This window comes from Pinus tabuliformis, chromosome 7, assembly GCF_031772625.1.
Source record: "Pinus tabuliformis cultivar Carrire ecotype Pingquan chromosome 7, CPIR1, whole genome shotgun sequence".
Lineage (NCBI taxonomy): Eukaryota > Viridiplantae > Streptophyta > Pinopsida > Pinales > Pinaceae > Pinus > Pinus tabuliformis.
Window position 1 is genome coordinate 188,096,311 of NC_142293.1, and position 13,855 is coordinate 188,110,165.

At 39.7% G+C, this 13,855-nt stretch overlaps 1 protein-coding gene across 1 annotated transcript; it reads left to right on the forward strand.

Annotated features, from left to right (window-relative positions):
• Nucleotides 1-9,278: 9,278 nt before the first annotated feature.
• LOC149246490 (uncharacterized) lies at nt 9,279-10,978 on the forward strand. Its single transcript, XM_089441698.1, has 3 exons — nt 9,279-9,741; nt 10,314-10,322; nt 10,596-10,978. Exons 1-3 carry the CDS (start codon nt 9,279-9,281, stop codon nt 10,976-10,978), a joined length of 855 nt encoding a protein of 284 aa, XP_089297824.1.
• The last annotated feature ends 2,877 nt before the right edge of the window (nt 10,979-13,855 follow it).

Below are 13,855 nucleotides of genomic sequence, written 5' to 3' on the forward strand. Positions count from 1 at the left end.
TGCACATCTACTCCCACATCCTCATCATCCATTGGGATGTCTTCGATTTCTTCCTCCTCTAGCTTCAAATTGATGGCTTTTCCCATCTCCTATGTAGTAGGCTTCGGTGGGTTTCTTCTTGGTGATGCACACACCGGTAGTGTAGGTTTCTTGCCTTTCTTATCGTTCGTGCTCTCCTTGGTTGGGGTCGGCTTTGGTCTCGACATCCTCGGTGATTTGGGGACTTCGGCTAATACTTCGCCAACCTCTGGAGTAGGTGCTTCTGCCTACCTCTCAATTTTCGGCACCGGCTCGTTTGCTTCGGTTTCTATAGCTTCTGTGGGCACCGACATGATGTTCTACAAGAACTCTTGTGTCTTCATCGGCAATGTCTCAAATATTGAACTGGTTATCAGAAGATCGTAGTGCTCATGGTTCATGTGTGCCTGAGAGCTCAACAACTCAATTCTCAAAATGCCAGGTGTTTTTCACTGGAGAGCCACTTGTAATTTATAGGGCATTTTGAATTCAAATCGGACCATTTCCCCCAAATTCTGTTCATTAATTTTTTATTGGATGTACAATTTCAAGGATTTCCCCATAAATTTCATCTTAAATGGCTGTTGCTCGCTCCATTTGGCTACATTTCTACCGTCAAATCATGAACAATGAATTTAACGTCACTTTCCCATCGACCTACACGATTTCTCCCTGGGTAGCGCAACTCCCTTCACGCTGCCACGAACCATGTGACACTTCCTTGCTTCGCACAATCCTCCAATTGCACAGCTCCCCAACTCAGGTAGTGTAGTTTATGGTCTCGTGCCTCCTTTTAGCTACCTGGAGCACTAAGACTATGCTACCTTCATATAATCACATGGCCAGACTACCAGTGTGTGGATTCAAGCGAGTGCCATTCACCTTTCCTGGGAAGGGATCTCCATTCAATTTGACCAACTGAACTGCTCCCCCATTGGTAATATCCTTAATGACATAGGGCCCTAACTAGTGCATTCTGAATTTTCCTGGAAATTTATCAAACTTGCTGTCATATAACAAAACCAGGTCATTTACCTTAAAGGTGTGCAACTTAATGTGCCAATCATGCCATGCTTTTTTGCGCTACTTTTGGACCTGTTGGTGAAATCCAACTAGAAATATCTCTTCCTCAAGCTCAGCCATCTGCGCGAGCCTCTCCTCCAGGGCTCCGCGATCCATCATACCTGTTAGTGTTGCGATACATAGAATAGGCACAATGTATTCCATGGGCATCACTGCTTCAACACCATATACAAGCCTAAAGGGTGTTTGTCCAGTCAACTTCTTGCATGTCATCCGATAGGCCCATAGTACTGCGGGTATGCATAGGTCCCAATCACTTCGCTGAGCGTTACAAACCTTGGTCAGTGCATTCTCCAACACTTTATTGAATGCTTCCACCGTCCCATTAGCCTACGGGTGATATGGCGTACTCTTATGGTGATACACCTCAAATTCCTCTGTTAGCATGTTGATTGTCTCATTCAGAAAGTGTGTACTGTGATCATTCATCAAAGTCTTTGGACACCCTAATCGCGTCAGTACATACTCAAAGAGGAACTTTGCAGTAGTTACACCTGTACAATCCTTCACCAGTTGTGCCTCCACCCATCGAGTCAAATACTCCGTCGTGGTGATAATGTACCTCGCTCCTATCTTCTTCCCTTGGGGCTAAATGGGTCCCACAAAATCTATCACCCATTTCTCAAAGGGTTGTAACCTCATCCATGGATTCAGAGGCAACTCATCACTCCACAATGGCCTACCAATCCTTTGACACACATCACATGCTTTGCAATAAGCTTTTGAATCCTGATGGAGGGTTGGCCAAGACAACCCTGCGCATAGAATCTTCTGTACAGTTTCTCTCCCTGCATAATGTCCTCCCGTGGCACCAACATGAGCATCCATGAGGATACTTCTCCTTTCAAACTCCAGCACATAGCGTTGCAATATCTCATGAGACCCCATTTTGTATAGATGCTCGACAATGACAAAAAATTCTTCCACACGCACCACTAACTCCTTCTTTTGTTGGACAGTGTATCCTTTCGGGGTAGTTCTTATCGTTAGAAATTGTATGATATGTTCGAAATTACCATCTGCGATGTGCATTGCAAATATTTGCGCGTCAGGCAATCCTTCTTCCAAATTAGTGGGATCTTCCCTTGTTTCGATGAGTGGCAGATAGTATAGTCTTGCATTCAATCATGTAGGCTTCCCAATAACTTCAAAATCATATTCCTGGAATTAAAAAAACCATCTGCAGACTCTCCCCCCAACATAGGCTTATTGACCAGATATTTCAGCACGAAATTATTTGTATACATATTAAAATGGCCTCCTAGCAAGTAGTGTCTAAACTTTTGGACCGTGTATACATGGCTAACTCTTCGTGCTCGGTGGTGGAATAGTTCTTCTCCTCCTTTGATAACCTTCTACTTGCGAATGCTATAGGATGATCCAAGTCTCCCCTGCTAGCCTGTGTCAGTACTGCTCCCAATGCTATACATGACACATCAACATGTACATGAAACTCCTTATTCCAATCCGGGAAGATTAGGATCAATGTGGTGACCATATTTTGTTTCAATACATCCAAGATTTTCTTACAGTCCTTGTTCCAGTAGAATGTGACATCCTTTTTTAAGAACTTCTCCATAGGCATGGTGATCTGGGCATGGCCTTTGATAAAATTCTTGTAATATCTAGTATGCCCTAGGGTAGCATGCAACTGTTTCACACTCCTCAGTGCTTCTAAGTTAAGTATCACCGTAGTCTTCACGGCATCTACCATCAGTCCCTGTCTACAAACCACATGACCCAGCAAGGTCCCAAAAGGAACACAAAACATGCACTTCTTCAGATTGAGTGTGATCTAGTATCTTTGTGAAGTATCCAGCATCAGGCGTAGACTTGCCACATGGTGTTTCACTAGACCAACACACTCCAGTAATCAAAGTACACTTCCAGGAACTTATGAATAAATTACTTGAATGCATTAATGACTACGCACGAGAAAATTGTAGGGGAATTCTTCATCCCAAAAGGCATTATAGTGTACTAAAAACACCCCCACTCAGTCGCGAAGGTTGTCTTGCTCCTATCCTCTACCGCAATTTTGATCTGATGGTACCCAAAGAACCCATCAGTGAAGGAATATGCTTCCTAGCCACATACATTGTCCAACACTTCATTAGTGAATGGAGTTGGAAAAGGATCATGTACACAAGCATCATTCAACTTTCTAACATCTATGCATATCCTTATTTCATTGTTCTTCTTCTTCTCTTGTACTAGCATTCGGCTTACCCGATCAGATTCTTCCACAGGGTCAATGATGCCTACCATGAGAATCTTGTCTAGCTCTAAACGTACCTTTTCCTTATACTTCAGATTGAGATGGTAAGGTCTTTGCTTAACCGGCTTTGTGTTTGGCTTCAACATGATATTCATAACACCTAGGTCCCTAATTATCCCTTTTAGATCCATAAACTTGGTAGGGAGAAAATCCTGGTATTCACGGAGCAATTTAGTAACTTTATCCATCGTTGCGTCATTCCAGTAATCTCCAATCTTCGCAAATTTAGGCTTCGCCTCCATACCAATATTCACGTGTTTCGTTTTCAGTGGTGTAGTTATATCAAGATTCTCAATCCGCAGTCCTTCAACCTCGCGGTGACCTTCTGTTTCAGGGATGTTAACTTTTTGCGGATCCTCATCTTCTTCTTCAGCGGTTACATTATAGAATTTCAGCTCGTGGCTCAATTGAGTAGTCCAATCAAGCTGAATCAGTGTTGATCCTCAATTTTGTTCTTATTACTATCAGATTTAATTTCCATTTTGCCCCTTTTTGTTACCATGGAACCTATTTCTATGCTCAATCACTATCCTAATCCTATCTCTACTCTCCACTTGAGGTAAACCTTCTCATGGTTGCATTTAGCTAATTATTGGTAGATTTAAGTAAATAGAAGTGGCATATTCTTAAACTAACTTATTACTATTATCTAGTGTAGACTCTCAGTAGAATGTGTAGGTCGATCCCCAGAAGGAGCAGTTGATGCATGAAGACCTTCTACTTCGGTACTCAAGGGCTATATGCAGATGGGTGCTCAAGTAATGAAATGGATAAGGTTGCAGCATGTTCTGGAAGATAAGAGGGTGCAGCCACAAGTAGCACACATCATGATCCTGAGATCCTCACCCGATTTCCCTTGATTGCAGCATATACAAAATTGGGAATTGGTTACGAATGGATAGACCAATTCGAGATGCCTGTTTGAACCAACTCACCTAAAAGGAGTAATGCAGATTCACTCGTTATTTTTAGTTTATGTTTAGCTGTCAGTAAATGCCTATAAAGGCGATTGAATGTAATATGTTTGGGGGGATTGTAGACCGTAGCACTGTGGCACTGAACTTATGAAGCAGTTTTGATGTATGATCAAACCAGTTTGAATACAATCATAATGCTATTGTTCTGAAGTGGTTTTCAAATGTGTTGATGGAATGAAGTTTATGTTTTAACTATGCATCGAATTGTTTAAGCTACTATAAGTTATCCAACCCCAGGTGTGGCCAAGCCCACCCATCTGGGATTGTTTGTATTTGAAACAACAGTGACACTGCAACCTTAGATTTTCTTAATCTCCTTTTCATTTACAGTTATTTTGTGTGAATTATTATTTTCTTAATTGATTATTGGTTATGCTGGCAGAGTCTTTGTCATTATTTGAGTTGCAATTAAATTCCAGTGTGATATCGCTCCCTTCGAACTAGAGCCACCCTGTCGTTTTATTGCCTTCACTTGAAAGACATTGCATAGTCATCAATATATTTGGATTGTCATCCATAGTGAATGTCTAAGCCCTTAATATTTTGAGTAGTTATAGATGGAGAATGATTTCGATTGAATCATATAAGCTTTTTCCCCTTCCCTTAAATTAACCTTTGTTTTATTGATAAGAATCGATTTAAGTTAATCCCAATTATAGTATTATAGAGCCATTTGAAATGAGGATGAAACTAGCTAGATCATTCGAAAGAATTAATGAACTCAATTGAATTCTTGAATTGATAGTTTAAATATGAGAATGTCTGGGTTGCACAAATAATTAATTGACTTGTTTTATTGCGGATTGATGCATTGTAAACTGGTATAAACATTACAGGGACGTTTTCAAAAGATCCATTCCACAGTCACCATTTATCTTCTCTGTTCATTTAATTACTAATACCGGTGGTAAAACGAAATGATCATCCTCACTTTCGTGCAAAAGGCAGTCTCCTTTGAATGAATTCTTTCTTAGTTCATATATTAGGGTGTTTACTCCATGAATAGATCATTTTTATGTCTTAAAATAGTAAGAGGTAGGGATTTATTTTTATTATAGCATAGAATTAGGTATAGTCTTAGATTTGATAGCTGAACATCAAGTGAGATAAGTATCATGGTTGCTCTCATTTTATTAGAATTCTGTAAGTAATCCATTGAATACAAAACAACATAATAGATCAAAACAGAGTAATTCCTCCAATTGATACTTGAACCTTAAAACTTGATCTGGACATAAACCCTTAAGTGCATAATAATTGGTTGATTGAAGCATTAACAAGATAGGTCACATATTGAATTAGCAATTGGATTTTCATAGATTATTTATCATTATTTGCTCTGGTAACGAATGATTATGGCATCAATAGTTTAATAAGCTGAGAGGTGATTACCATAGGGTTGTTTGATTTATTTCAAAGAATTGTCATTATAGAATGCTTGTTGAAAGTGATTGAGTGATTTTTCATATAGAGCTTGGTACCAGCATGCAAATTTTGATTATGGTTTGGTGTGAATAGAAGTTCATTTTTACTAGGAATACTCAGTTAAGTGCAAATTTGAATATTGGGATTTGTGAAGATTTTAGGTAAAATTTGATTGTTGGGTTTTCTCATTAGATGATAAGATTTGCGAGTATTTCTTTCATAAATCATTAATAAGGAAATGATTAAACTCTGACATAGCCTAAACGAAGGAAGCGCAAGGCAATTCGTGCTTACGAACCTCAGGTTGACAATTAATCTTAAGGGATTTAATCTAACAAATTAATCTCTCAACATTTTTGCACTGTTGCTGGGGAAATTTCCATTTCTTATTCAAGTAATCACTGTCATTTGAGTTTCAAGAACCTGTAGAACTGTCAGAGGGCGGAGAGAGTATGGTAAGACGTGAGTGAAGAGCCATGCATCCACTTTTGCAGGGTTGCTCCAAAGTCTAACTGATCACTGTGTCTTCTTGAATTTCTATTTCCTTCATCTTTATGCATAAGAGTATTGGTAGACCTAGGGACAACAAAGGTAGATTTATTTCAAATTATAAATTTCCTACAACTTTTGGATCAGTCAATATACCTATTTTAACTGCTGCTAATCGATATGCAGGTCTAAGACAAGAAGGAGGAAGTGTTGATGCCAATGTGGTTTTGGATCAGGAATTATTTGATCGAGAAGGAAGGATCATTCAAGAAATCATCTTTGACAACCCCGTAGAAGAACCAGTGGAACAACCAGACCTCGTGGATGAGCAGTCAACCAATATCTACCATGTTCCAACACCCCAGATCCACACCATAATCAACAAACCCCAGTGGGTACCTATCGCAAATATGGAGCATGCAAGGGGTGAATACAGACACAATGACGAGCACCAAGAGGAAGGAGAAGGCCCTAGAAGGAATGTTAACCTACTTGGTGGAAACCAGGAAGAAGAAGAGGAAGCAGTTACTTTCGAGTTCCCTATCCTAGATGTAACTCGCGACATTAATATGAAGAACATTCTTATGGCATCTCTACCACTGTTCTATGGTAAATCATCCGAACATCCCTATGCTTTGCCTTTCGAGTTCGATATCTTATGTCATAGCTATAACTATTATGACAATGCAAACAAACTCAAAGTGTTTCCTGCCACATTAAAAGATGCAGCCCTTAGGTGGTTCATGAGTCTAGGGCAGCATACCATAAACACATGGGATGACATGAGGTCAAACTTTCTAAGAAAATATCAAGACTTATGTAAGAGTAGGGACATCAGTGATATCCTTAGGATACAACAAACTGAAGATGAAAACCTAGATCAGTATCCTTAGAGGTTCCTATACAACTTTCATAAATCCTGTGGAAATACCCTAGATTTAAAAATCATTAGAACAATGTTCTTAAAAGGGCTAAGAGATGACTGTATAGAGACAATAAAATTGCTTACTGGTGAGGACATTTACAAGAAATCCATTGCTGAATTCATTGACCTTTGTCGCACCTACTCTAGGAGCCAAGCTAAAGTAGGTAAGAAGCTTCGTGAGCTTAGAGACAATTCTCGAGACTATGTGCAGAAGAAAGCTGTGACTAACACTGTCACTAGGGTTGAATTGGGAAACCTATTAGAAAATTTCAAAACTAACATCTTGAATACAATCAGCAACCAACTTGACACCATGAAAATCAACCAAAAGCATGAGGCTGAAAAGGCAGCTATGGCAGTCTTTTGTCCCAAGTGTAGATGGAAACATGCAGAGAGGGAATGTCCTCTGAATTCTATAGAAGTCTATGGAATCTGCACTCTAGAGCACCAAACTGAGAAGTGCCCATCATTTCCTGGCCTACAGACAATTTACAAAGGCAATATCAAAACCCTTGACCAAGCTTAGATAGCGAAGAGACCCACCTGGAGAGGTCAAAGTCAAAGTTCACTCCTAGACCCAAATTTTCAAGGGTATAGCCAAAACTAGGCTTGGACCTTTCCTGCATCCTACCCCCCTTGGGGTGCTCAAAGTAATGCCTAGAACTAGAATTGGAGAACAAGCCTTTATACCACCAGCTATCAACCCCAGTCCTAATTCTACACACCTTATCTAAATATGTTGATTACTTCATACAATCCAACCATGGAAACCTATCAACGAGCATATAATCCCAACATGTATCAACAACCTACGCAGTTTCCACCTCCTCTGCATCGGTTATCACCAAAACTTGCCAACACAACACCTCCTATGCATCAATTTTTACCTGTGCCTACTAACACATCACCATCACAGGCACCAGGTAATATAAACCCACCATGACCTACACTGCTGCCTGCACAATCCGTACCTAACCCAAATCACAATAGGACACCTCAACTTGTGCAAAACATAGACATTTATCCCTTCCCTACATACATGATCACGACCATTCCTATGAATGAAATCTAGTTGCATCAGGAAAAATAGTGAATAAAGGGAAATCGACTATGGTTATTCAAGAAGAGGTGCCCTCCCCATCATCCGAAAAACATTCACAAAATGAAAACCAGCAAACAATGGAAAAAGAGTTGATTGAACCACCATACCCGGAGAGACTAATAGTAAGGAAATAAGATGTCCCACTTGAATATGACCTGGAAAACGAGCTTAGGAATGCCTGTATTAAAATACCACTTTTACAAGCAGTCTGATACATCCCTATATACACTAAAATTGTCAAGGATCTCTGCATCAAGAAACCGGGGAGAAAAGGGCAATAAAAACCAGAATGTCAAAATTATGACTAAAATGATGATTAGAAATTCCTACCAAATACAGCGACCCTGGAAATCCCATCATTACTATCGAAATAAATGGAGTGCTTCTGCCAAATACTCTTCTAGATTTAGGGGCTGTAATAAATGCAATGATTTATGAAACAATGGCATCAGTACAACTTCCTGGATTAAAAACCACCCCTAACCTTTTAGAGATGGAAGATAAATCCGTTGTCAAACCAATAGGATCCTTGGAAGATATAGTAGTCAATATTTCCTCCTAGCAATATCCTATAGAATTTGTAGTCATTTCTCCAAAAACCTCTAGACTTGGACACCCTGTGGTCCTAGGAAGGCCGTGGCTGGCAACTGCAGACGCCATCATTGGATGCAGAAGTGGGGAATGACCATTTCAAATGGATCTCACAATCCAACGTTGTCTATCTTTCCACCTACTCAAACAACTACCGAAGTACCAGTATGGCTCGAAAATCCTTATCGAAACGAAGATTGCATGTTTCCATTATTAACATTAGAACAGTCTGGAGGTCTCTAGGAACATTCTGATGAGCATGTTTTGCAGCAGTATCTAGCTGATAGTTCTTGCATCAATTATCCCATCTCGTATAATGGTTATCAACATGTGTTTAGTGATGAGTTCCAGGAAACCTTCCATCCAGCCGTCTTTGCCTCATTTGCAGCCATGGAAGGAAGCCAGGAGCTCACCACAGAACCTGTGGAAACATTTGAAGGGAAAATTTTACATATTGGCACAAGATCGACTGTAGAACAAAAGCAGCAGTTGATGAGTATGGTTCGAGAACAAACCAGAGCATTCACATGGGATTGCTTGGATATGAGAGGTATACATCCAGACACTTGCATCCATCATATTTATAGAAACGAAGAAATGAGATCTGTTCAGCAACCACATAGGCAGTTGAACCCAACATTAAAGGATATTTTTAAAGATGAGCTTCAGAAAATCTTGGCTGTAGATTTCATTTACCCCATTTTTGATAGCAAGTGGGTGTCACCTCTGGTAGTAGGCCCAAAGAAGAACGGAAAATGGCGATTCTGTGTTGACTGTAAAGAATTAAACAAAGCTACACTGCGTGATTATTTTCCATTGCCTTTTATCAATCAAGTTCTCGACACACTCTCAGGTAAGAAATATTTCTCTTTTCTAGATGGTTATCGCAGATACAATGAAATACAAATAGTTGAAGAGGAATAGGAAAAGACTACCTTTACATGCCCATGGGGTACTTATGCATATAAAGTCCTTCCCTTCCGTCTCTATAATGCCCTGGCCACCTTCTAGAGAGCTGTTCTTGCTATCCTTTCTGACCTAATCCATGACTGTGTGGAAGTCTATATGGACAACTTCATAGTCTATGGGTATAATTTCCCGCAAGCCTTGGAGAATCTAGAAAAGGTATTGATCTGCTGTCAAGAAGTTGACCTGGCTCTTAGTAGTGATAAATGTAGGATGATGAAAACTAAGGGAATTTTTCTAGGCCACCATGTATCATTTGACGAAATTCAAGTCGATCTAGTGAAAATCAAGGTAATTTCATGTATCCCTATTTCGAGCTCACAAAAGGAGGAAAGAAGCTTTCTAGGGCATGTAGGATATTATCAAAGATTCATTGAAAATTTCACTAGAATAGCAACACCACTATTTAAATTATTAACTAGAGATGTTGACTTTGTATGGAATGTTGATTGTCAACAGGCTTTTCAGGTACTGAAGGAAAATTGTCTAAAACTCTGGTGCTAAGAGGACCAAACTGGTCCTTACCTTTTCACATTTGTACAAATGCTTCAGATACCGCACTGGGAGCAGTTTTGGGATAGAGGGAGGATAACTTTCTCTATGCCATTTACTTTGTTAGAAAAAATCTCTCTCCCACTGAATTAAATTATACAGTCACTGAAAAGGAGCTATTAGTAGTTGTACATTCCATAGGGAAGTTTAGACATTATATTATTGGTTATGAAACATTTCTCCATACAGATCATTCTGCTGTTAGATTTTTAGTGAATAAAAGAATTACTAATGGTAGGATAACTAGATGGTTGTTGCTTTTACAAGAATTTAACATAACTATAATTGATAGGCCTGGAAGGGATAATTTGGCAGTTGAATTTTTATCTCGTTTAAATCTTACGCATGGAAGCATGAAAATGCCAGTGCCCGATGAATTCCCAGATGAAGATCTATTTTCCATTTCTACCATTACTCCTTGGTTCGCTGATGTTGCCAATTATTTGGTATCACGAAAACTACCTCAGAACATGTCGACTCGGGAAAGGCATAACATAATGCAACGTAGTGCAAGTTACTCATGGATTGAGGGATATCTATTCTATACAGGGCAAGACTTGATTATAAGGTGATGTGTGCAGGAAGACGAAATGCATGAAATACTAAGCGCCAGCCATAATGAGCCTAGTGGTAGCCATTTTGCTAATAAAAGGACAACATATCAAGTTCTCTGCGCCAAATAATATTGGCCTACGCTCTTCAAGGATGCCAAGAAGTTTGTTTTAAGTTGTGATGCTTGCCAAAGAATGGGGAGGCCAGTGGCCTCCAATGAAATGCCCCTTCACCCTCAAATTTCTATTGAAACCTTTGAGAAGTGGGCATTAGACTTTGTAGGGCCCATCTCCCCAATGTCAAATAAGAAAAAATACATTTTGGTATGTATTGATTATGTCACCAAGTGGGTGGAAGCTAAGGCACTGTATGCTGCCACAGAAAAAGCGGTAATAGAATTCTTGTTCGAGGACATCTTTACAAGTTTTGGGGTCCCACGGGAAATTGTCATTGACCAAGGAAACCAATTTTCATCAAAGCTGGTTAAGGCACTTATAGAACAATACCAAGTGAAGCACCACAAATCAACTCCCTACCACCCCCAAGCTAATGGGCAAGTGGAGTCCATGAACAAGGTGTTGGAATCCATCCTCACAAAGACAATCCAACTGCATCACAGGGATTGGGTGGAAAAGTTACCAAAGGAACTTTGGGCTTATCGAATCACTTACAGGAATGTGACTGGGCATACTCTCTATGAGCTAGTCTATGGTTAACAAGTAGTTTTGCCCATTGAATTTCAGGTAAAAACATTTAGAATAGCTATTCAATTAGGAATGAATTTAAACGAGGCTCAAGAGCAAAGATTGATGCAATTGAATGAGCTAGATGAAATCCTACAAGATGCCTACCACCAAATTGCATTAGTATAGAACCAAAGAGCCCGATGGCACGATAAATTCATTAAGAAGAAAGTCTTCCATCCAGGTGACTGGGCCTTATTATACGACAGTAAGTTTAAGCACTTCAAAGGTAAATTTTCTACTAGATGGTTGGGACCATATGAGGTAATTGAAGTTTTTGTATAATGGCTCAGTTCACATCTGTATTATTGATAATGATAGGACTTCTTTTGTAATAAATGGTCATCGACTTAAAGTTTATCATAAGCCACTGTCACGTGATCGGTTTTTGTAGGAAATTCAAAAGGACCCAGGATTGGAGCTTACTCATGCAAAGGACTAGCCCCTTGTTGGTTCAGTTAATTAAATTTGATCTATTTTATATAATAGTGGGCTGTCATTTTTGTTATCCATAGGTGGTCCTCCCCACAATCCATGTAGAATAAAGGAGGAATTCACCAGGAGAAAGTTTATCCCTTTAACCAGGCCTGGTGGATTACATATGGAAAAGGAACTTGTGGAGTATCCTTTGGAAGCCTTTAAACTCTCTAAATATGAAGCCCTCGAGCAATTGCTAATCCAGGCTCATAAATGAAATGGACTAGCAGTGGTCTAGGGATTCCTGAGTACATAATTTTTCTTTTCCAGGCTCAAGGAAATGAATACGGAAAGGAAACATGTGGAGTCTACTTTGGGAAATTCAGACTCTCTAAATAAGAATGCCTCGAGCACTAACTACTTTAGGCTCATTAAAATAATAAGGTAGTAGTAGTATAGGGATCCTTTGGACTGTGAATTATTCTTTTCTGGGTCCAAAGGAATAACTATGGAAAAGAACCCCCCCTGGAGCTCTCTTTCTGGCCATTTCTAGCTCCTAAAAGAGAAATGCCCTAGGCAGTCACCATTCCAGGCCTGGTTAAAATCCATGGATTGGTAAAGCAGTCTCCTTTATAGAAATAATAAGCAACCTGGTTGATGATATGGAGTTGGAGATTCTGGGAGGGTGGTAGTTGAACTATACCCTATACTCTGTTCATTTTAGTTGTTTTTATGTGGGTCTCAGAATCTAGTTTTGCCTAATTCTATTCAAATAACTATGTTTATGTTTGACCAAAATAGCTTGGTTTCATAAAGGCCTCTGTGCTTTACTCTGTCCAAGAATGTGGCTCATATTGCACATGAGGGCCCAAGAGTTTGCTTGAAATAGGGTCCTACAATCCTTCAGCTACTACCAAAACATACACATGGGACTACCCTGCAACATTTTGTCTATGTAAATCAGGGTTTGTCTTATATGTAGCCGAAGGATGCTTGGAACTATCAATTCACTCAGAATTAAAGAACAAGTTAATAGAATCAATATTCTATCCGCCAAAGCATAGCATGTCAATCTTCCAGAATCTGGGCACCACGCACACAATTGCAAGAGACATTGTTTAAGCACATGGAGCTCACACTCGACGTAAATCAGTTAAGTGGTTGAGGTATGCACTTGTTTTTTCTTGAATTTTACTGATAAGTAGTTAAGTGTTAATAATTTGAAGCATGCCTCGGGATCTATCATATGATCACCATGATCCATTTCACGTCTCGCCTGCCTAAGTCTCGATTTTATAAACAAATGTCCCTGCAGTATTCCATAATCATCACCCACGATTCATCCTTATTGTGTCATAATAACCACTCCTCGCTTAACTGCCATTTCATAATATCTCCTATCATCATGGTGGTAACCTACCGCCCCATCGCAGAGGAACTCACACACTCTCCCCATAGACTGCATTGCGCACTCAAGTGCCCATGCTTCCCAACAGAGAAGGCAGAATGATTTCCACCATGGAACCAATCCCTAGTATCTGATTGCCATTATGGAATCGATCCCCTGTGCTAGATCAATTATCACAACGATTGTCTAGTGGTAGTTAAATAGAGAACACTTGAAGATAGGGTCCGAGAATTGATCAGAGTCTGGTAGCGCAAATTGCAGTTGAACCATAGGTGCCATGGGAACAGACATACATGAAGCAACCTTCGTTCAGTTCTTGTGCAGCCTAG